At 50.8% G+C, this 21,638-nt stretch overlaps 6 protein-coding genes across 6 annotated transcripts; 1 reads left to right on the forward strand and 5 right to left on the reverse strand.

Moving 5' to 3' along the window:
• Positions 1 to 75: 75 nt before the first annotated feature.
• BO83DRAFT_408741 (DNA-directed DNA polymerase alpha catalytic subunit POL1) lies at positions 76 to 7,248 on the reverse strand. The gene is made up of 14 exons (XM_025534076.1): positions 6,780 to 7,248; positions 5,003 to 6,724; positions 4,387 to 4,944; positions 3,595 to 4,335; positions 2,656 to 3,542; positions 2,158 to 2,379; positions 1,910 to 2,091; positions 1,774 to 1,856; positions 1,161 to 1,705; positions 957 to 1,107; positions 838 to 903; positions 666 to 774; positions 375 to 590; positions 76 to 310 (listed from the first exon to the last, which is right to left on the reverse strand). The coding sequence occupies exons 1-14, from the start codon at positions 7,167 to 7,169 to the stop codon at positions 183 to 185; spliced, it is 6,000 nt and encodes a 1,999-aa protein (XP_025387644.1). The 5' UTR covers positions 7,170 to 7,248; the 3' UTR covers positions 76 to 182.
• Positions 7,249 to 7,486: 238 nt separating this feature from the next.
• BO83DRAFT_379043 (uncharacterized protein) lies at positions 7,487 to 9,758 on the reverse strand. Its single transcript, XM_025531410.1, has 7 exons — positions 9,521 to 9,758; positions 9,209 to 9,463; positions 9,035 to 9,159; positions 8,914 to 8,958; positions 8,702 to 8,849; positions 7,724 to 8,652; positions 7,487 to 7,655 (listed from the first exon to the last, which is right to left on the reverse strand). Exons 1-7 carry the CDS (start codon positions 9,655 to 9,657, stop codon positions 7,615 to 7,617), a joined length of 1,680 nt encoding a protein of 559 aa, XP_025387645.1. The 5' UTR covers positions 9,658 to 9,758; the 3' UTR covers positions 7,487 to 7,614.
• Positions 9,759 to 9,903: 145 nt separating this feature from the next.
• BO83DRAFT_339362 (putative DNA repair protein rad9) lies at positions 9,904 to 11,904 on the forward strand. Its single transcript, XM_025528541.1, has 7 exons — positions 9,904 to 10,118; positions 10,173 to 10,331; positions 10,382 to 10,517; positions 10,578 to 10,793; positions 10,847 to 11,415; positions 11,469 to 11,570; positions 11,618 to 11,904. Exons 1-7 carry the CDS (start codon positions 10,005 to 10,007, stop codon positions 11,642 to 11,644), a joined length of 1,323 nt encoding a protein of 440 aa, XP_025387646.1. The 5' UTR covers positions 9,904 to 10,004; the 3' UTR covers positions 11,645 to 11,904.
• Positions 11,702 to 12,840, reverse strand: BO83DRAFT_427698 (alpha-tubulin suppressor protein Aats1; the record flags this gene model as incomplete). The annotated part of the gene is made up of 2 exons (XM_025535360.1): positions 11,702 to 11,946; positions 12,030 to 12,840. The coding sequence occupies 2 exons, from the start codon at positions 12,838 to 12,840 to the stop codon at positions 11,702 to 11,704; spliced, it is 1,056 nt and encodes a 351-aa protein (XP_025387647.1).
• Positions 12,841 to 13,297: 457 nt separating this feature from the next.
• On the reverse strand, positions 13,298 to 15,998 carry BO83DRAFT_362309 (putative MFS phosphate transporter). The gene is made up of 3 exons (XM_025529501.1): positions 15,389 to 15,998; positions 15,163 to 15,330; positions 13,298 to 15,107 (listed from the first exon to the last, which is right to left on the reverse strand). Exons 1-3 carry the CDS (start codon positions 15,703 to 15,705, stop codon positions 13,595 to 13,597), a joined length of 1,998 nt encoding a protein of 665 aa, XP_025387648.1. The 5' UTR covers positions 15,706 to 15,998; the 3' UTR covers positions 13,298 to 13,594.
• Positions 15,999 to 18,840: 2,842 nt separating this feature from the next.
• BO83DRAFT_47503 (uncharacterized protein) lies at positions 18,841 to 20,306 on the reverse strand. Its single transcript, XM_025537380.1, has one exon. The coding sequence runs from the start codon at positions 20,165 to 20,167 to the stop codon at positions 19,250 to 19,252; it is 918 nt and encodes a 305-aa protein (XP_025387649.1). The 5' UTR covers positions 20,168 to 20,306; the 3' UTR covers positions 18,841 to 19,249.
• Positions 20,307 to 21,638: the final 1,332 nt, after the last annotated feature.

Below are 21,638 nucleotides of genomic sequence, written 5' to 3' on the forward strand. Positions count from 1 at the left end.
GACTTTTGTTAGTCTAGATTGCGAGGAGAACGTAGGACAGTCAGATCTTTTCATGGCCAGCTATAAGCATATTGGGGTCATTTATGCAGTCGATGTCATTGTACATAGTCTATAAATCCTATCTTAATTTGGCTTGCCCTGCATTTTCCCTCATCTGAGTAGCTGCTCGGTTTCCCTTCTCTCTACAAGTGTTTGCCACCCAGTCCCATGTCCCAGAAGCTAATCTCCAACTCCGTCGCTCGTATGAAGATCTTGATCAATTCTTCAACCCGACTGGGCGAAACCTGTCGCATATGCGTCTCAAGTAGTTCTAAGCCAATGTTAGCCATTTCCACGGCCGTTGTAGGCTGTCATCTGCTCAAACGGAGCCTCACCAGATCCTAAGCGCACGGCTTCGGTGTAGTCCTCCGCCACATAGTTCTCAATCCACTTCCAGTACCGGTTGCCCTCGCGGAGAGATTCCTTGTCGCTGTACAACCTCTGTGCAATCGCCCCGTATCCGAGTAAGCAGGGTGCAAGGGCCACCTGCAATGCGAGCCAATCCTGTGATTGTCCGATATCAAGGATATACCGGCCGTATGCGGTGCATGCTGTTTAAGGACAATGAATTGTCAGCGAATCTGCCTATGTAATCACAACTGATCAACTTGAAAGCTGTCATTTACCAATGGTTTCCGGGGTGCTCTCCATTTGCTCTTTCGAAAGGCCAAAGGACGCACAGTAATCGAGGTGCAACGCGGTCTCTCGTTGGATATGTAGAACAATCTTGGCCGACTAACATGAGATCACACCGTCAGCTCGTTGCATCGCATGTCAACTCAGAAGAATTATGCATACCGCAGCAATGGACTCCATGTCTCCAGCTTTGTACGAAGCTAGGGCGTTGCTCCGGGCAAATTGAACCTACATTGAGAGTTAGCAAGCCACGTTCACAGAGCTGATCACGAAAATCCTACCAAGTAAAGATAGTCTTGCACGAGATATGACTTGAATCTTTCCTCTGAAAGTGTGCCATCTCCCATCCTCTTGACAAACTCGTGCTCAGTGAAACGCTTCCACGCTGGTTGGACGTCAGGACGGTCTAGAGCATATTCTACAAAATGTCCGCTGTAAGATATTATTAGCAGAGCAAGCCATCCCTCGATCACCAAGTCACTCACGGAGAAAATGGTAGACAGTAAAAGGAATGAAAGTGATTAATAGGCCCACTGCCCTTTCCGAGATCAATGCTAGTCTTGATACCTGCCTCAACAAAACGAACCGCGCTCTGAACTGCCCGCCTCATATCCTTACCATGGGCGAGATTGGCCGATATGGCCGAGGCAAGTGAGCAGCCAGTGCCGTGAGTATTCTTCGATATCAGATAGTCAGTCTCAAATAAGGTAATGTTTTCTCCATCGAAAAACACATCAATAACCTTCGAGGCCTGTTCATGACTCTGCGCAGTCCGGTTATCACCGGTGAGCGGCAAATGACCGCCCTTGAGCAGGACACCCTTGGAACCCAAGGAGCAGACCTGCTTTGCGAGCTGAATGAGACCAGGGAGATCTGACGGCTCTGGGACGTCCACACCGGCATCTTTCAGTAGCAGCACGGCTTCGGGAATGTTGGGGGTGAGGACAGTTGTCAAGGGAAGAAGCTTTGTGCGCAGACCTTTAATGGCTGCTTCAGGTAATAGACGTGACCCACTAGTAGAGACCATAACCTGTTAATGCCCGAGTCAGAAATAGAGGCTTTTTCAATCAGTCACCACGTAACACAGGGCAAGGCTACCGGATCCAACACCACCGCAGGCACTTGGTGCACGGTCAATGCTTCAGCAATGACATCGATGGTCTCTGCAGAGGAAAGCATCCCTATCACCCTGTCAGTCATCGAGAGGAAAGCTTAGATGAATGAATGCTCATACCCAACTTAACAACATCCGCGCCAACATCTTCCAGGCCGGCATTAATCTGCTTTTTCACGAACTGTGCGGGGACAACAAAGATGTCTTGCACGCCCAAAGTATTCTGGGCTGTGAGACCAGTCGTTGCCGTAAGAGCATAGCAGCCATGTGCAGCCAGGACCCTCTGGTCCGCTTCCAGACCCCTAAACCCCGCGGAAATGCATTAGCTTGACAGGTCTGAAACTGGAAGGGTGCATGCTCAAACATACGCGCCACCGGAGCTGTCTGATCCTGCAATGACCAAAACCCGCGCGACTGACATGACGGCGGTCAATAGGGGAATTCCTGCAATGTCTAAAGGTATCAATTGAGGAAGACCAGGTCGCCAGAAGTCAGGGAAAACAAGGAGCGAGCATGTGGAGGGCGAAGTTGATGGCGGGAGACAGCGGCGGGCAGAGAAAGTGCCGCGCTTGATTGGCGGGGGTGCGGGGCTTTCCCGATTAGGCAATCCATATCTCGAGAAAATCGCAATACAATTGTCATTCATGCCTATTAATTCTCATTCCATCATCTAGAACAAAACAATGCCCGCTATTCACATTGATGACCATGTCCCAAATCCGAACCACCCAAATATAAGCTATATACAAAACAGAAGAACCCCATACTATCATGGCAGCATGAAGCGGAACAGACTGTCCATTTCAACCCATTGCCGGCCGCACTTCTTCAAATACGCGTCCACCACGCCTTTGATGGTTCCAAACCGTATGCGGTTAAACTCTGCCAGGGCCGTCACACTGTCCTTCTTTTCCCCAGTGGGCTCCTTCTCTGCGGCTTTACGAGCTTTGTCCACATCCCAAAGTCCTGCGAAGTAGAGTAATTGGTTATACATCTGTTTCTCCGAGTACTCGTACGTCATCCGACCAAGGCAGCCCTCGGCGTGACCCCGGGGTCCAAGACATCGGTGTCCATACACGCTGATCTGTCTAGTCCGGTTACCGCAGGCCGTGTCGTCACAGACGAGCCAGCCCTCATAGTACTTCGATGTCTGTGCACGAATTTGTGATTCTAACTGGGCAACAATCGTCAAGACAGAGAATGTCTTCTGACAAGCCTGGTTAGGGCAAACGACACCATTGGCAGTGCACATGTGGGTGGACTGCGCGAGTCCTTCGAAGACCGACTTCTCCTTGCAGAACCGGCAGGTAAGCGTAAACCGGGTAGCGTTCTCAAACCGCACAGAGTCTGGAATCTGTGACTCGAGCGGGAAGATATCGGCATTCTGTTGGTTGCTTCCACTGGAGCTATTGATCTGGTACTTGCGCACATCAAGCCCCAAGCACTCGGCTAGTCGAACGGCATCGGTGCCAGGAATAGGGGCACAGAGACGTTCGATCGGCGGGAAAATCTGCTTGAGAAGGTAGAATTCGATATCAGGCTTGAGTCCCGAATCCGGTTTCATCACATCCTGGGGCGTGTATGACCGCTTGGCTGGTGGGAGAGACGAGGTCTCGGCATCCCCGTTCGTTACAACATACGATATGACGTCGTTAGGGCGAACCGTTTTACCACGGGCAAGCTCGCGCAAGGCAACCTGTACCGGGGGCATAGACTCCTTGTTAGGATATTCCTCGGGTCGCTTGGAAAGTTTCTAAACAAGTGAGTCAGCGTGTGTCAACGAGTGTGCTTTGATTTAAACATACCGTGTAAATGACGTATTTTTGGACAGGGACGGAGTACTCGCGCATCTTTTCAGCCAACTCGCGTAGATAGTCATGGACTCTGTTGAGAACAACCTCCTGATCCTCACCGGAGAGAACTTCATTCAGCAGTTTCTGAGAGACCTCCTTCGACAACGAGCAGTATTCACGCCTCTTCATGTCCAGACCCTTGACTTCGAGCTTATCCACGTACTTGCCATCTACCTCGGTCATGTTGATGGCGGCATACTTCTTCTTGGCATGAAGAAGAAGACGACGGAACACGTTGTCAATGTCGATCTCCAGTAACCGGTAACGTTCGTTTACGGATTTCTTGAACTCATCACCGACCTTTAGCGCATCGCTGATCGTGTCCATGTTCGTGTTGATCATGACCGAGTCAGTATCACCGTAGATGACTCTAAGCTGCTTGGACTCTGCCAGCTCCTTGGTGCTTCTGAGAATCTCACGACCCTTGAATGTGGTGAGCATGGCCAAGGGACGTGCGTAGAAGCGACTCTGCGTGTATCCCAAGCATCCGTACATGGAGTTAGCGGTCAGCTTGAAGGCCAGCTGTTTGGTGTCCCACAGAGCAAGCTGCTCAGGAGTTGCGCGTTTGTCCTTCATCAGCTTCTTGACTTCACGTCGACGACCGACTAAAGTAGCAATAAGCTTAGGCAGAATACCCTGCTCCTGATCGGAAGTAGGAACTTCGGGAACCTTTTCTTCCTTGTCATTATCCGCCTGGGAATGTCAGCTCAAGTTCCAAACAGTCTCCCTGGTATATGAACTCACAGTCGCTGTCCGCTCCACTGTTGTAAAGCAGATGTTGTACTCCTGGATGATACTGGGATACAAACTGTTGAAGTCCATCACCAGGATGAACTTGTCATAGAGACCCTTTTCGGGTTCAAAAACAAGACCACCCTTGTACTTGTCCTTCTTCTTCTTATCCGCCGACTCGTCATCGTCACCTTCTTGCATCTTCTCTTCAGCTTTCAGTAGCTTAGAGGAGTACTTGTCGGGACAGATGTACTTGTTACGGTGGAATTCATGGAGAAGAATGTATTCATTCCGCTCGGCACGCGTACCACTTAGCGTTCTTGCCCAAGAGTTACCAGCAATATTCGTGAGTACTTTGGTCAAGGGCAGCATCTGAAGCCGCAGCACCAACGCAGCAATGAAATAGGTATCCGCATCACAGTGATTGACGAAGTTCATGAGGCCGTCCTTGGTAGTAGCCCATGTCTTCAGTGCTGCCTCGCAATCCAGTTCTTGTCTGGCATTCTCTTTTCCGAGGTAGAGGTCGCACATCTCCGTTAAACTCCAAGATTGACATTTCATCATCAGAGACTTTCAATCATTAGTCCAAAGTCGCCTTGAATCAGAAGAGTAAACCTTAGAAACTTACCTTGCCCATATCATTAGCAACATCGCACATCAGTCTTCCCGCAATCAGATGCCTCTCGGCGAAGAAACCTCCACCTCTGTTAAAGTTCTTGGGCCAGTCGCCGCGCTTCAACCGTCCAAGGCGATGCCAGCCAGGGGTCTTCTTCTCCCTCAATCTGCTGAGTAGAATGCTGAGGTCAACCTCCTGAAGCTGATGTCCCATCAGAACATCGGGATCCATTTTCTCGAACAACGCCAGGAACTTGCTGAGCAGAAACTGTTCGCTCTTCTCCAGCATGAATGTGCCCCTCTGCTTCCGCGTTTCGGCTTCAAAGTGCATCGGGTATGAAGAGCCTGCAGGCCGCATGACCGTGAAAGTCTTGCAGGGCAACCGCTCCGGCGGAGTGGTATCCGTGAGGGAGACATTTTCATATACTCTTGCACTCGCCACGAGGATCTCCTGCTTGTTCTCTTTCACGTTGAGCTGGGTTCGGAAGGAGAGACTCATAAGCGTCAGAGGAGGCGCTTCTAGATTCTCGGAGTCAGGTACAGGAGAAATAAGCGCTGGCTTTGCTGCTTGGCATTCAAACTTGCACCAAGATGCATTGTTGACAGCAGTGAAATCAGCCTCTTCGATTTTGAGCCAACAAGGGCCCATGATGTTTTTCCAGAGAACAAACTGCTCGAACAGTGACGTGTTTGTGCCGAATACATGCGAAAAGGTCTCGCCCTTCACATCCATTGGCAACGGAGATTTGTCGTAAGGATAAAAGAGCTTCAGGTATTCGGTCTCTTTCGGGACACCAGGCATTTCGAAAGCGTATTTGCGTGTGCAGGGCTTCATCTTGTGCATCCCTACCTTCAGCCTAGACATCATACCATCGACTTCATGATAAACATCTTCCATGTCTACCTCTTCATCCGTTTCTCGCCCATTCTTGTGCCGATACTCTCGGGGAAGAAAATAGAGCTTGCGCAGGATGTTGTCAATCTTGACGAATGCACTGGCATAAGAACCATTTTGCTTGTTCTTCACCTTTCCAAACAGGCAAAGACTGCCGTTGACTTCTGTAAAGTCCAGCCAGAACATGCGCAGACTTCCGTCCTCCTCGACGACATCCTGGGCACGAAGCTTACCGAAGCTACGCATTTCCGACGACGCAGGGCTGCTGAGAACATTCAGCTTGCTTCTTACGTTATTCCAAGATGCGTCCACCTCTGGCATTGGCTTTGTAGGCGAGGAGCTAGCCAGAGGCGGAGTGCTCTCCCTCTTGAGTTTGGGCGGAGGCCGGCTTCCGGCCATGTTGACGCTGGTCGCCTTAGCGTCGTTCTGACCAGTGACTTGTGCGATCTCCATGATATCATTATCATCATCGTCAAACTCCTCGACCTTGACAGGTGTTGTGGTCGACTTCCTCTCTACCGCTTTGCTGATGGGAGACGATGGCATCGGGTCACTCATGGGAACGTCGTCATCATCCATGCCAGGAAGCGCGCCATCGTCGTCGTCGAAATTGACCTCTGGTTGATCCTTGACCGGCGAAACAGGGTCACTGTTTTCGTCCCTCTTTATCGGCTTCTCTCTGCGTGTTCTATCGGCGAGCGGGGGTGACAAGATGCGAACTTTGCGACGAGCCTCAGTCTTGACTATATTCCTTGTAGGGACACGATGCGGGACCACGTTGGTATCGACTTCTCCGAGCAAATCGGCCATGAAAGCGTCGTCTTCTGCAGTAGCGACCGGCTGAACAACATATTAGAGAGCCATTCGTGCTCAATGGATGACTTCGATAACTTACCTTCGGCTTGGGAGCAGAGGGCGCAGCCCCACTGCTGAAATACTTTGAGATGCCATTATTGATCTTCTCCTGTCGTTGCTTTTCCTCCTCACGCTTTCTCTTCGCAGCCTTGCCCCGGGCAGGTAATCCGTCGTCCTCGCTCTCGCTGTCGCCGTAGTCTGCGGTGCGCTCATTCCACACCTCGCGACCGTCGTCGGCATAACCTTCTCCATTATCGTCGACCACGAAGTCATCCTGATCAAGCCGGTTGCGGATAATCTTCTTGTAGCCCTCATCGTCAACCTCCTCGTAGATGTCGCCTTGTTCCTCAATTTCGTATGTCGACAGGCGTTTCTTTCCTGCGGCGCGAAGGGCGCGCAGCTCCGCCAATTTGGCGCGGGAAGCAGACATGGCGCACTGGTGGTCTTCTACCACAGATACTATGTGTCCATGAAAGTATTTCTGTGGGTTGATCGGTTAAGGACCCGTAATGGGGTATAGGGAGTGTGAATTGGGGAAGGGGCTGGTTGACGGTGCTGGTTGCTACTGTAACTCCGAAAGGCGGGCGTCGCGCGGAGGAGAAAGTAACGCGTGCGGGACGCGGTGAAGACGCGCCCTCCGCCAATCCCTGTTAAGTGGTTTGTTTGCCGATTTCAGTAAGCAGCCTAACACTACAGACACATGAAAAGCCCTTGAGGTTCTACATGGAAAACATGAAATGTTTCTGACTAGATTCAACTTATCCAAGTATTTTTTTTAAAAGATAGCGTTGTTCGCATTTACAATCTCTCCAATTTCGTACTGCCAGTGGTCCTCATGAAATTAGTTGTCCGGCGCCTAGATAGTACTCTGCCGTCTAGTCCGACATCTGATCTGAATCCAGATCACTGTCCTCCTCTACTGATTGTCAGCGCTTCCAATTGCGGTAGTACCGGGCATGCGGTAGTACCAGCCAGTCAACTTACCCTGAGCCAAACCATAGTCGAATGTCCCATCTAAACTCACTTTCAGAGTCTCGCGGATTACATTTTGCGCTTCTTCGGTAAGAGTGCTATCGACTGCGTTTAGGATAGCCAGGTTGAAGCCTCTGTTTTTTGGCCCCAATTGTGAAATGAAAGAGAGTATGCCATCGGCGGTGAAGTTGCTGAAGGCGTGGATGGAAAGGCTTTGGAGGCTTGGTAGATCCAGGAACGCAGACAGCGTTGTATCATCGAAGAATTCGCCGCTTATCCAAAGTCTCTCGAGATGAGGGAGCATGTGTGCCATGTAAGCCACATGGTCTGTAGTAAAGCCGTCAGAAATATCCTTGAGTTCCAGCTCTCGGAGGTTGCTGAGCTGGCTTATCACATCTGCAAGTATTTCGTTGCCTGGTGGAAACTCGCTCCCTTCGCCGCGAAGGTAAAGATTTTCCAAAGTTCGCTGGCTAGCCAGAGCCTCGTGGAAAAGACGACTGTCCGCCATTGCATACCCGGACAAAGATAGCGTTGTTAGATGGAGCCCTTCATGGGGTAGGACCTGCGATAATAGGTAAGAGTCGTCGACAAATCGTCTGAGTTCCAAGCGTTGCAAAGCCTTGCAACTGCATATCCATTCAGCAACTCGAGTGACAATTGCGTAAAAGTTTTCGTCTCGCGTAGCCGGTATTGAGTCAGTCAGTACCAGTACTTTCAAGGCTGGCGCTGCCGTTAGTGAGGGCAGTTCTGCAATCGTCTCGATGGTAAGACTCGTAAGCTTCAGTTCAGCAAGAGATTCCAGATGCAGGGCTAGTGATTTGATAGAGCGAGGCCCCAGCTGAGAGTAGCTGAGTACTTCGAAGTACTCTAGCGTATTGGGGCGCAATTCGGTCAGAAATTGTTCAGAGTCAGCCTCCGCGTTTCTTGGTGGATCATTCTTCCTGTTCTATATGTGAGCATCACAGGCCAACTCTCGCTGCAAAGACATACCACCCATATAATGTAAGCTGTTTGAAATCAGGAGAGTGGTGGCGGATCTTATCGCCAGCATGCTGGCTCAAGGCATCCCCAGACCAGATTGTGAGGGACTTTAGCAAGGGTAACCCCTCGATCCATGCAGAAAGGGTTTCCGGTGGTACTAGAGAGCGATCAGACATCTCTGGACCGACTAAGGAAGTTCATGGAGCCTAGATGGAGACTACCGTTACAAGACATTCCTCGTATTGACCTAGTCTTCTGGATGATTGCTTTCAGATGTCAGCACCGAGGATTTACGACGATATAGTAATGCATCAGGTTAGCCGAAAAGGATGAGAGACCGACCTGTGCCAATCTTCACCATGACCCAATCATTGTCAGGATAGGCTTTTGACGAACGGAGTCGTTTGGATCCCTTGACTTCGTAGTCGTGGGATACTAATTCCAACAGCTCTGGGGTAAAGAAATCACTAGGAATGTCAAACAGCGAATGACATGTAGTTGGTAGCGGGAACATACTCCTTCATCGTCTTCGTAAATCGCGGTTCCTTAAGGAGGTCCCCGAAGTCATCCAAATCAAGATAGCGGATATAGCTATAGTACGGGAGGTAAGTTTGGTCCAAAGTAGACAGGATAACAGAACGCCATAATAAGGCCCATTTTCGTATGACTGGATCCTGTTCGCCTTTGGAAGACCAAACGGTGGCTACTCTCCGAGACCTAAACTGCTCGTCTTCTGTACCTCCGCCCCTCACAGGCGAAGTATCACATAACCTGTCATCATCAGCTTCCACCACCAACGCGCCATTGCATCAATATATGGAGACTCACTTGTATAATACCGCCAAGGAATGCTCAGTAAAGCATTTGGAAGAAATAGCGCATTGAAAAAGGCTGTTGTAATCCTTCTCATCGCCCAGGATATCCAAGATCATATAGAGTACGTCACCGGCTAACGCGAAGGCCATCTTCACGAGACCAGGAAACTGACCCCTTCAAGACAGATAGCACAACAGCCAACCAAATTAGTTCCGTTCAATCTCTGCCTTAGCGTCTCAAATACAGCATCACGAGGATTGATGCTCAGTGGTCTCCTGGGAGCTGACTGAGGAAGCAAGGCGCCTCCCGTACAGTGCCGCTTATGTAAGCTCGCGTCGTGTTTGCGATCTGCCGTGACCGAGTGACAGGATCCCAACAAGATCCAGGAGCCATATTGAGGGTTGAACGTGGGTATCGCTGCAGATAAGCTTTATATTATCAAGAGACTTCATAACATTGCTAACAGCTGGATATGCTGTTCCTGTCCTAAATAAACATGACAACTCTCTCGTTCTCGCTCGCCCCGAAGGCGATATACCAACTACATGATGCTCTGATGTGTCTAGCAAAATTCGACGATAGTGTGGCAATAGAAGCTGAAATTGATCTGGTAAGCTTATGTCTTAATTAAGTAAGGCCGGAACTAAGCTAAAATGTTACCAAGCTCCGTTTAAGCGTGCTCAATTCCACTAAGACGGCCTACTCTGCGTTCGTCTTCGAGGCGGATGGCTTTTTCGAAAATTACTCTTTTGGTAGAGTGAGTAATGGCAGCTCATCTAGAACTGCTCATCCGGAAAAGTTCAGCTGTCAGGTGTTGATCAAGGTGAGAATCTACGTACTATGTAGTCTCATCCTCTGGCTGACATACAATAGGCCCTCCTATCAGCCTTCAAAGGGAAGACGAGTGGACGTGATAAGGATACTTCTGTCGAACGGTGCGAGGTTGAGCTCCAAGAAGATCTAGATGAAAGCGAGTGTCGACTCGTCATCAGATTAATATGTGGACTTGGTAAGGCTCCGATCAACCCAATCCAAGCTCATCTGTGGCTCCAGCTTACAGTCCTCTTAGGCGTCATCAAGCTCTACAAGCTAACATATGAACCTATCCATGTACAACATGCCATATTCGACAGATCCAAAGCGACAAACGAATGGAGCATCGAACCAAAGTACCTAAAGGAGATAACAGATCATTTCGGTCCCTCGGCAGAGCATCTAGATATCTACTCCGAGCAAGGCAAGGCCGTCTTCACCAGCTTCACCACGAAAAGCTCAGACGGAAAAGGTAATGCTACCCGCCCTTCTATGAATTACCTCCATTCTCACAGATTGTCAAAGAAATCCTTCGCCAGCCGGTGCACACCTCCGTAGCTATTGAGAAAAGGGACTTCGATTACTACTTAGCGGAAGACCATCTCCACGTGGCCATCCACATGAAAGACTTCAAGGCGGCAATAGCACATGCTGAGACAGCAAATGCAAAAATCACCGCCCGATTCACCCGTCCATCTCGTCCCTTGCAATTCGCCTACGAATCCGAGGGTATCAAAACCGAGTTCACGCTGATGACTAGAGGAGACTCACCCGGAGAGGACGCTCCTGGCTCCTCTCGAGCAGCGCCCCAGTTATCCGCACGTCAAACTCCTGCCCCCGTGCAGATAAGCCAAAGGAACACAGCTCCAGAGACCGCACAAATGCCTCCTCCCCGCAGTCGGTCAATTCGGCCACTCACTGGGACTTCTACCCGGGCTTCACAATCCAATACCGAGACCCAACAACCGCCGCCATCGATGGAGTTCGACAGTCTGTTCGTTCCAGCGGATGACGACAGGCAATGGGACGTGCCAAATGATGAAGATGAAGGTCCGGTCGAAGACGAGCTCGGCTGGGATGCCACTGGAGAGCAGGTATGGCTCAATCCACCGTCTGCTTCAACCTTCTGACTGACAAACCCCAACAGACAAGCACAGGCCCTGGGCTACGGGATATCGAACCCCGAATGGCACAGACGAGCCACGAGGAGGAAGAGATGGGCATCCCGCCCACTCAGCGCATGTCCCAGGTAAGTCGAGCGCGCTCGCATCTATTGATCGTGCTGACAACCCGTAGCTGCACGGCCTTGGTCTCTTCGACTGAACAGCCACCCTACACCAGACTATGAAGAGAACCTCCCTCAGCATGAGTGCCTCTACCTCAATCCCGAGTAATCACCCAACTCGTGGCACAGCCCGCACCGAGCCCAACAACCTCCCCAACCCCATCCGGCAAAGGAATCTGGCAACACACCCCCTTCACATTCCCCTGCGCATCCGTCTCAGGACCACAATTACCATGCTCTCCCCAACCACAGGCCACGACCGTCGTCCCATCCACAAGTCCAAGCACATGCTCACTCCCCACAGCCAACCCCTTCACCACCCCATCTCCCCCGGCGGCAACTGCCCCCGATCATCCCTCCCCCAACTCACAACCCTCCCATCAGAACAATGTACATAAACCCCATGCCAACTCGTCTGCATACCCTGAAAACAGCCCACAGGCTCCTTCCCTCCAGACATAACCCCCCACTTATCCCCAGGCGACCCCAGCACAACAAACTGCCCCTTCTCTTTATCCCCAAGCACAACCGTAAACTCCCTCCCACACGCTGCCCCCGTCGCCCGGAACCCTATCTCCTCCTCGTCAATCCTAACAGGTTCCCACGCAACCTTGATTTCTTTCCCCTTAGCACCTAACTGCCCTTTCCTCCCCCCTCCCCACCCATACACCTGGCCTCCCTCCAGCACAACAACCGTATGTCCCATCCCGCTCGCTATACTGATGACTTTATCTTCGAACTCAATGCACCCAACCCCTTCTTTCACACTGCTCTTCCCCTCCCCAACCCCTAACTCCCCCCTCCCCCCGGTTCCTAGGACATACACTTTCCTCCCAGACACCAGGAACGTCGCTTCCCATGTAGCTGACACGTCTGTAAACCTCTCCTCTTCCTCCTCTCCCACATCACCATCGGAAGTATTCACAACAACCCGCCGAAACCTCACCACCTCCTCATACCCATCCCCACTCCCCGAAGGTAATCTACCCCCGCACCGCCCATCCTCATTACACCCCGCCGCATATACCCTCCCATCGGAGAACAAAACAAGGGTGTGGTTTCCGCCAGCTGCGATGCGGGATATCGTTGGTGTGATTGAGCAGGATGAGGAGGAAGCGGTGGTGGTGTGGTATTGGTCATCATCGAAGAGACATTTCGTCGGGACGGAGACGTCTTCTGTGTGCGAGAGGCCGAGTTGGCCGGAGCCGTTGGAGCCGAAGGCGTAGAGGGGCATGATCCTCTTCTGTTTTTCTCGGTGGAGGTGGGGTTTCTGTGTCTGTGTTTGTGTCTGTGTTGGGGGGATCAATTGGTGAAGGTGTCGAGATGGTTAGGTCTGGAGTGTTAGAGGAGGATTAAAGTAGATTGAGTGATTATATTGTAAAGTAGGACATATAGTAAAATTATGAATATGAAAGAATATGCGTTTAAGGTGATGTGTTGATGTGAGGGGAAAAGGATGCCAGTTACGACACCGCTTTTCTTATCGCCTGCCTATTTGGAGGATCTGGTGGGATGTCCTCCGGCAGAATGCATGCGTGCGGGGCGGGGCGCGTTGCGTTGCGTTGCGCTGGCAGGGATCGGATGGAGATCTCGGTAGGTGTCACGATCGTGATGTAGGTAGGTTACATGAGATACTACGCGTTGTACCATGGAACGTTTGGATTGGGTGGATGAATATATGGAGCGATGTTGTATGTAGAGAATCCCATATCATTGAGTGAACTATCACTTCATGGGTGTATATATTAATCAAGTCTATATACTAACGAGTACCATGTATGTACCTGGGTATTGAGTGCAAGACGAAAGGAATGAAGGCATCTCTCGCTCGACAGCTGACAAGGAAAAAACAATGTACTAAGAATGCAAAAATGGAATGCGTGTCATCATCATCATCCAAAATCTGACGTGCCACATCCAATCAATCACACATGCTCGCTTTCCAAAATGAACACCCAAAAAGAAAAAAAAGAAAAGAAGAACGCCATTTATAGTTCGGACTTTTCGTTATATGACTCCGTAGACGAATCTTGCGCCGCGGGAGGCAGCGCGAAATTATCCGTCTTGGTGGCAGTCTGTTCCATCGGGCGGAACATGGGACTGGTGCGGTGGAAGTAGGCATGGACATGGCCCTCCAGGAGGGAGTCATCCGTGTCCTGCACGAAGTCCTCGCCCTTCTCGTTCTCGGAGATCTTGGCGGTCATGGCGGCCTCCCACTCGGCACGGTACTCCTCAACCTTGTGCTTGTAGTCGAGCTCAGCGTTGTAGTTCTTTCCGACGCCCGTCAAACGCTCCCAGAGGGAAAGGTGCTTGGAGTGAATGGCAGGGCCATGGTACTCCTGCTCGCGGCCGTCGCGGATGTACTGCCAGCGACGCTCCTGCTCCTTCAGATCAAGACCAGTGGTATCCGGCAGGAACAACAGAGTCAAGACCATACCACCAAGACCGAACCAAGGGACAACGTAGAACTTGGTCTGGGTGTCGATGTAGTTGTACAAGACGGAAGCCAGGAGTGCACCGCTCTTACCGCAAGCGGCGGAGAGACCGTGGGCTGTCGCACGAATGGGAGTCGGGAACACCTCAGCAGCCACAAGGAAAGTGACAGAGTTGGGTCCAAACTGGTTGAAGAAAGAACTCAAGAAGTACATCGCCTGGAAAGCGTGGACGTTCTCAGGCTGAGTGTAGTACTCATAGTGGAAAGCAGGGACGACGAAGAGGATGAAGCACATGAGGAAACCGATCATCTGCATCCACTTACGACCGTAGAGCTTGTTGTCGACAAGGAAAGAAGCACAGTAGTAACCAGCCAATGACACACCGATGTTGCACAAACTCCAAAGCCATGTTGGCATGATAGATTTGCTTCCAGGGCTAAGCACCTCGATAAACTCGGAACTAAAAAGCTTGTTGCCGTAGAAGAAGACATCGTTGGCGAACCAGCCACCGGCAGTAGCGATAATGCGGAAACCGAAATAACGGAAAGTCAGCTTCAAGGAGTTGACATCGTATCCAGTAACAGAAGCCTTCTTCTTAGCCGCAGCAAGCTGCTTGCTGGCAGCCTTCATGTGGTAGGCACGGTAGTACACCAGCCACAAGGTGCCGACAGCGGGAATGGCGAAAGAAATGCGGTAGGTCCACTGGGTAGCTACTGAAGAGTAAGGCGGGTTACCGCTACCGTGGTGGAAGATGAGCAGCAGAATGATCAGGATGGCCTGGTTGAAGAATTGACCCCAACCCTGCATCAAGAAAGCACTGGTGACCTTGCGACCACGGTGGAGGCGGTCCTCCTTGGTCGAGACCTTTCCGGAGCCGACAGCGTTTTCCATACCGCTAGTGGCAGTCATGGGGTATTCACCACCAACACCTATGCCGTAGACGAACAATGACCAAGCGTAGCAAATGACCCAGCCGTTCTCGGTGACACCCCAAGCAGCGGTAAGCATCACCAAACCCAGCAACATGATTGCAGCGTCCTGAATAAGACCCCAACGACGGCCGAGCCTGATATCAATTAGCTATTATTGCCGCGATGCATTCTCTGGAATCGAGAACTTACCAGTCACCGACAATTCCGACCAAGATTTGGCCGAAAATGATACCGACAATCTCGAGATAGTCGACCGCGTTGATCCATTGTTTGTTGCAAATCGTATGATCATCCCAGCAGGACTTGAAAGAGGCCTCGAACAAGGGTTTGATGTTTCCGATAGAGAACAGAACGTAACTAAAGAGAAAAATGTGAGTACAACGCGTTTTCGGCCGGTGACTAGACAAATACGTACCCCTCGAGACCCAGACCAGCACCAGGAAGAACCATATTTCGGAAATAGTACGAGATGGGCGAGAGAGGATCTTCCTTTGTCATTTGCCAAATCGAACTGAGTTCCCGCTTGGCTTCTGCGGCGTCGTAGGAACCGACGAACTTGATCCGCTTCAGGAGCGGCAGGTCGGCCCAATATGTGCCATCGGGAGTATAGCTGTCGTCGGGGCGAATGAGGGCGTCAAAAGCGCCCTTCTCGTGAATATCCATATCCTCAAGAGGGTTATGGGTTCCCGACATGTCGGGCCCATGAGGAGCGCGTAGGCCGAAGTCCGTCATGGTGGCGTCGTCGAAGGACCAGTCGAAAAGTGGTCCGACAGTCCGGGGAATTGACGACAAAGAGGGGTGGACGCGAGAAAGCTTGAGACGTCCGTTGAGGGTATTCTCCTAAGAGAGGAGAGGAGGAGGACGAGAGAGCAAGCTCGGATTGAACGTGATGAAGGCGTCACACACGATGCGGGCCAAGTCGGACAACGGCCAGCGGTCGAAACTTATATTCGGAGGGTGACGGCAAAAGGAAAATCTCTGGGCAGGCGTGGACCAGAACCAGCCCACCAGCGTGCTCCAGGCACATGTCCGAATGGTGGAACGTGATAAGCCAAAAGCAGGTCTGGGTAGCGGAGAAGATCCAACGTACTACTTAGTGTGGCGGGTTCCACTGGGCCTCCGAAGTCGAGGCTGCCGTGTCAGTGGTGAATGGCAGGCAACTCTGCCCCATCTTGCCCAGAACCACCTTCTTGGTGCAAGGCCAAGCAACCCTAGAAGCGGGTGAAACTTCCCACGAGCCTCGAAAGCATAATTTTTTTTTCTTTTTCTTTTTACTCTGTGTGTGCCGGGGTTCTGTTCGCCCAACACAACAGCACACTGGGGGATGGTAACACTGCAGAACGCAGAGGTAAGCTTCTTCTTCAGGGTCTGAACACCCACCACGAGCACAACATCATTCTGTCTCCCCTTACTTGCAGTATTGGAGATAGATCTCGTGGTTTATTGCCTAATTGACATTAGTCCATGACTGCATCTCCAATGGATACAGCACTTTTTTAAAGCAGCCCACATCGGGTCGAGTGGCGGCGGAACTAAAGTAGAAAAGATACTTTAGTTTTAGTGCGATGATTAATGGAAAGTCGGCGGGGATCTTCCGGACGCGAACTTGTGCCGCCGGCCAATCAACGGCGCACGTGGTGGCAGAATTCCCCCAAATCCCGCCGGATCGTCTGATACCGCCTTCTAGAATGAAAGACCCTCATCCCCACCCGCACCAATCAGAGGACAGCAGGTCTGCATTCGGTTGATGGGGTGGCAGCAAACGCATAAGCGGGCATAAGCTGGTCTTTCTCTCCACGCTGGCTGGCTACCCAGAAGGGAAGGAGGCCAAGTGAGCATTGCGGCCACAGCCAACAACTCATTCGATTTCCTACGCTACACACGGCTAACCCTGCGGAGTAACCGCTCTGCTTCATGATCATGAGGTGGGGGAAACTTTTTTTGGCTGACATGGAGAAGGAGGGGTTCCTATCATTGACGGTTGGAAACCTCACACGACCACTAGCTACCACGCACGTCCCCATTTGGCCGCTTTCTCCCCATACTCACCACAAAGTTCGTTGACTTCTCAGCCTCTCCCTTGCATAATCTTGATGCTGACAGATCTCTCGAGTCAAAATTGCATAGTGTCGCAAATCTTGTTCCCTCCCTTTTGAAATGACACATTAAGAGGGAAAGAATGAGCCAGTCGACACAGCCTCACTAACTATTGTGACGGACGGACGGTCGTCTGTCATGGCCGATCTAGATACCACCTACGTACCCTTGCTCGATGTTGGTGCGGCAGAGACATGGAGGATGCATATCGACTCCTAGTCTACTAGTCGATCTCCTAAGATTAGTTGCTTAAAACCGAGGGGATCTTGGCGCTTAGACGCAACCATCAGCCAGTGGGAGTGCGTCTAGCGATCACGTTGCGGGACACCGTGCTGTTGCTTGTCGATAACGACCGGCCCGGTGTTGCCAACCTAGTATTTACGCACATCTCTCTGAAACTCTAATCAACGCATACTCTGGTACCCGGGCATACTCGTCACCAATCTGTCAACTTCCACTGTAGGCCGGATAGTGGCTCCATATGGTCCAGGCGTGTCAGTGGTGGATGGACGTGTCGGATGGTATCCCACATGGTCGCTGAATATGCCGTAGCTATCCCTTGCGGGAATGATCTCTGGTACGTGGCTGTATGTCGACCACGAGAAACGTGGGTCATTTTCGCTCCCGGACACCGACGGAATGCTATGGCTGACTGCTAGTCAGATCACCTCCTTTCATCTGCTGTGTTCCAGCGGACATATCCGATGCCAGCTCGTGTGTTGCTTCCAGGCAACGATGCTAGATACCACCGAGTCAAGGTGACTGTCACTCGGCCCCGGACTTTCCTACTCGGGACGCTGTTACTCAGTTCAGGGGAGCCAATGACATTCGAGCATCAAGCCCGTGCCTGCTTGGAGTCTTCTCGATGGCAGCAGCCTCCTCTCTACCCTAGTCCTTTTACTATTATTCTTGTCTCGGCACGACATCACTGCATAGTATCCTGAGCCTTGCGAAATAGTTTTGCTGATCCAAATCAAAGGCTGCCCCTGGTTCTATTGATCCTGCAATCTCTGCTCGTCTGGATTGCCTCTAACTACTGCAGGGTCCGTTGGTGGCGCTCCTGTTGATCATGGCCGCGATCCTTCATCAATAAGCGTTGGCGAAGCAAGTTAGGGGCCACGGTTGGCCATGATGGTGCGCCGAGGCACCCAGGTTTGTATCGAGGCCTCATGCGGTTCGTCGACCCAGTCTACCCGTTGCGAGACTCCTTATCGAGGGCGCGCAGAATGGTGGTCAGACACTGCCCCTTTTGTCAGAGCGGTCAACGTATTCCAGATGCCAGTCAAATGACGCAGCTCTTAGCCTTTCTGTGAGTGGATCTAGCTTGGAACACGGAAGCTTGAGCGAGTGGTTCATGGTATCCTGAACTGACCCCTCGCTGGATTTCAGTACTGAGGCATCAAGTAGATAGGTAGCATGAAGCAGTTGCTGAAGGCACTTTGGCCTATCCCTAGCGACGATACCTGACATCAGACTCATGTTGGTCAGCCTGCATATGGATTGGATCCTTGCTAGCCTTCTAACTCGTTCGACGGGTATTCTTACTCTCTTCCGAGAACCGCGTGTGCACAATGGGACCATGGATGCAGGTAAATATGCCAATGCTGCATCTACTAATGCGCACTTATCTTGCACTAAAACTGGTGCCGGGCACTGCAAAGCAACCTACATTGGCCTCGAGCCCCTCGCCTAATGTAAGGTAGCCCTATCGGGCATCTCAGCTACGGGCACGCTGTTTTCGGGGTCTCAGCTTACTGACATCCCACGCCCGAGTTAATCAGCTGACTCTGAAGGTTTGCCTTGATCCTGTCAATTGCCTTGTTAATCCCAATGTACCGAGCCAGCCGCTTTCGAATGGAGGTAGAATTTCTCTTACGTCAACAAGCATTGACAAGCACCAACAAGAACAGAGTAGAAGTGTCCCTTGCATGAGCGGCTCTGGTCGCTGTGTTTGATCATTCGGCTCGTGTCAAATTTGCCTATCTTTCACTGCGGCTTTTGCGGAATTTGTGTTTGCCAGAGTCAGGGCAATGCGCTCACGCAGAGTACAATCCGACCGGCCGGCCGCACAGCTGCCTAAACGGGATTCCAGGTGCTTATGGCTGTGTTTAGTATCCAGTGCGATAGTGCTATCAATTTGCTTCTGATTATAGTCTAGGCTTACTGTGTAAGTTATAATTCAGCAGACTAAACTGACAGAGCATTCCATCGCAAACCCGAAGCAACGGGCGTACCACCCCTGCGACCAATAGCTCAATTCCATGCAGTGAGGTGCGCCTTTGACTAGACTGCCATCAACCCGCACGCTGTTTTCGAATGCTGCCGTGCAGCTTCTGATTTCCTCCTCATTTGCCTCGAAGACGACATCGTTTTCCACGAGTGCGAACATAACGGGTGCTGCGACATGCTTCGCCCAACTGTCGCGCCATGTGGGAAGCCAAATAGTTGGATACTGCTGTAACTCCACCACAGGTGTTACTGTATTCAGGCGGTCACTGTGAGCCAGAACTTCTGGGCTACAGGTCCCCGGCTTAAACATCATAACATCCTTGACATCCACAGGCATCGCAACATGATCCGAGCCGACCTTCTCATACACGGGTGGAGGAGAATTGTTCGCCGATGGAGACGCCTTGTCACCCATTCCACTTACAATCAAACCTCCGAGCGGATATCGCGGCTTCTCATCCTGTGCATGCATCGCTGCAGCGACGATGCCTCCCATTACACCAAGGCTATGGCATAGAAGGACAATGCAGTTGCAACCATTGCCGAATTCAGACCACAAAGCAGGGAGAATATGCTTATGCAACCAGCGCCCAGTTTCTTGATTGAAGTTCGATCCTCCCGGAACGGGTAGAAAGGAGCTAGTTCCACCAACGCAAGGTCGGTCAATAGAGACGAACGGGATGCCGAAAGCAATACTTGCTCTGGAGGCGGAATAGTCTGGCGTGGCATCAAAATAATGGCAGTCATAAGTCCCACCGTGCAAGCCAACGATCAATGGACGATGAAGAGGAGATGCGGCCGGATTGGGGATCGAGTGTATGCCCGCCACTGTGGCATTGTTCGATAGGGGGATTGTGAACGATTGCATTGCAGGCTATACCGGTGGACTCGTAAACGACGCGTTATATCGAATACAATAGTGGCGAAGTATATATAGGTTTAGGAGTAAGTTGAATGAATCATTCAATGTTGGGTCCGATTACAACTTGACTACAGTTCCGTGAGAAGTTTTCTTCCTGCTATACCCAGCACTATGTACCCGCAACTGCCCTGATTTCCCTGATCAACCTGATCAGATGCCGCAGGACCCGATCGGGTGGGCCAGATCTTTTCTGTTACAGGACAGGTATGCATACTAGCAAGATATCTATCCTCCAATTGCTTCACCAACATCGGCAATCAAGGGTCTACAATGACTTGATCTCCCGTAAAGTGTATGCTCGAGTAGCCGAGTTTGTGGCGAAGACCCACCCGAGTCGGGTATAGGCCTTAACTCCGGGCACGTCCGTCGGGCGATATCTTCGTTGCACGGAGATATGATTGAATGGATTACAGTGGGGAGGGTAAAACGATTCATTTTGGTAGGCGAGATTAGGGTCGTGGAGTCGATGCCGATATTCATCTGGTAGCAGGGGTATTGGAAACGAGCGGAGTGCCATGATCTTTTTATATATCTCTGTGGCCTGCAGGGAGCATTATCTACATAGCTGCTACTACACGCATCGAGGCGGCCGCTTTAGGTTTGGAGAATAGTATAGACTAAATTAAACTATATATCTCTGTGCAGAAGGGTAATACGTACTACTAGGAAGGATGATTAATATGGTGATAACATGATGTCGGGTCATGGTTACTATTTAGTAGCCAGGCTGCATACAATAGGTTCCAGACATAATAGAATTAGAGTTCTTCAATCAACTAGATAGGAGCTGATGGGATAAGATTAGAGATTATCAGATGCCATACCCGGTTCTTGTTCTGCAGTGCCCCAGAAATCACTCCGAAACTTTGTCACTACACTCACTAAATACCCTCCTGCGCCTTCAATCTACACCCTTCCCCAAGCAATATACCCCTTCACCTACTCTTTGCTATTGAATTCATTGATTCACCCATGTAGCTCTGATTCGGGCTATATAAACCCCACCTCTCCCTGTGGACTGCAACTTCTTTCCTTCCTCTTTACTCCTCCTTCTCCATCAGCGTTAGTCCTGGCTTTCTTATTATATCTTCTATCATATATAATAACTGTCTCATATAGCGGGGTATCCTACCAATACTACCATAAACCACACATCGTTCCATAAGAACATATAATATAACATCGATAAGATAAACCCTACCAGCTAAAGCCATGATAGACACACCAAAGCTCCTAGTGGTACTCGGACACTTGAGTACTACAGAGATGAACTGCCAGCAAGTAATACTCCTCAAACCCACCTGCCATCGAAATATATCTGGTAGAAATACCCACCCAGAATGCATCAGTGCTCCTTTTTCCCTGCAAAGCACAAGCGAAACCAAACAATTAGACAGAGCGAAAGCATAGCTCTCAC

The sequence above is a fragment of the Aspergillus eucalypticola genome (genome assembly GCF_003184535.1).
Source record: "Aspergillus eucalypticola CBS 122712 chromosome Unknown BO83scaffold_14, whole genome shotgun sequence".
Classification (NCBI taxonomy): domain Eukaryota; kingdom Fungi; phylum Ascomycota; class Eurotiomycetes; order Eurotiales; family Aspergillaceae; genus Aspergillus; species Aspergillus eucalypticola.

Coding starts and splice junctions, on each gene's coding strand:
- BO83DRAFT_408741 (XM_025534076.1), bottom strand. CDS start 7,169: ATGTCTGCTTCCCGCGCCAAATTGGCGGAGCTGCGCGCCCTTCGCGCC. Junction 2,092..2,157: donor TCAGACAGCTCCGGTGGCGC/GTATGTTTGAGC, acceptor CGCGGGGTTTAG/GGGTCTGGAAGCGGACCAGA. Junction 1,857..1,909: donor CGCGGATGTTGTTAAGTTGG/GTATGAGCATTC, acceptor ACAGGGTGATAG/GGATGCTTTCCTCTGCAGAG.
- BO83DRAFT_47503 (XM_025537380.1), bottom strand. CDS start 20,167: ATGCAATCGTTCACAATCCCCCTATCGAACAATGCCACAGTGGCGGGC.
- BO83DRAFT_379043 (XM_025531410.1), bottom strand. CDS start 9,657: ATGGCCTTCGCGTTAGCCGGTGACGTACTCTATATGATCTTGGATATC. Junction 9,160..9,208: donor TTTACGAAGACGATGAAGGA/GTATGTTCCCGC, acceptor TGACATTCCTAG/TGATTTCTTTACCCCAGAGC. Junction 8,850..8,913: donor ACGAGGAATGTCTTGTAACG/GTAGTCTCCATC, acceptor ATCGCTCTCTAG/TACCACCGGAAACCCTTTCT.
- BO83DRAFT_362309 (XM_025529501.1), bottom strand. CDS start 15,705: ATGACGGACTTCGGCCTACGCGCTCCTCATGGGCCCGACATGTCGGGA. Junction 15,331..15,388: donor GCTGGTCTGGGTCTCGAGGG/GTACGTATTTGT, acceptor TTTTCTCTTTAG/TTACGTTCTGTTCTCTATCG. Junction 15,108..15,162: donor GTCGGAATTGTCGGTGACTG/GTAAGTTCTCGA, acceptor AATTGATATCAG/GCTCGGCCGTCGTTGGGGTC.
- BO83DRAFT_339362 (XM_025528541.1), top strand. CDS start 10,005: ATGACAACTCTCTCGTTCTCGCTCGCCCCGAAGGCGATATACCAACTA. Junction 10,332..10,381: donor GCTGTCAGGTGTTGATCAAG/GTGAGAATCTAC, acceptor GACATACAATAG/GCCCTCCTATCAGCCTTCAA. Junction 10,518..10,577: donor CAGATTAATATGTGGACTTG/GTAAGGCTCCGA, acceptor CAGTCCTCTTAG/GCGTCATCAAGCTCTACAAG.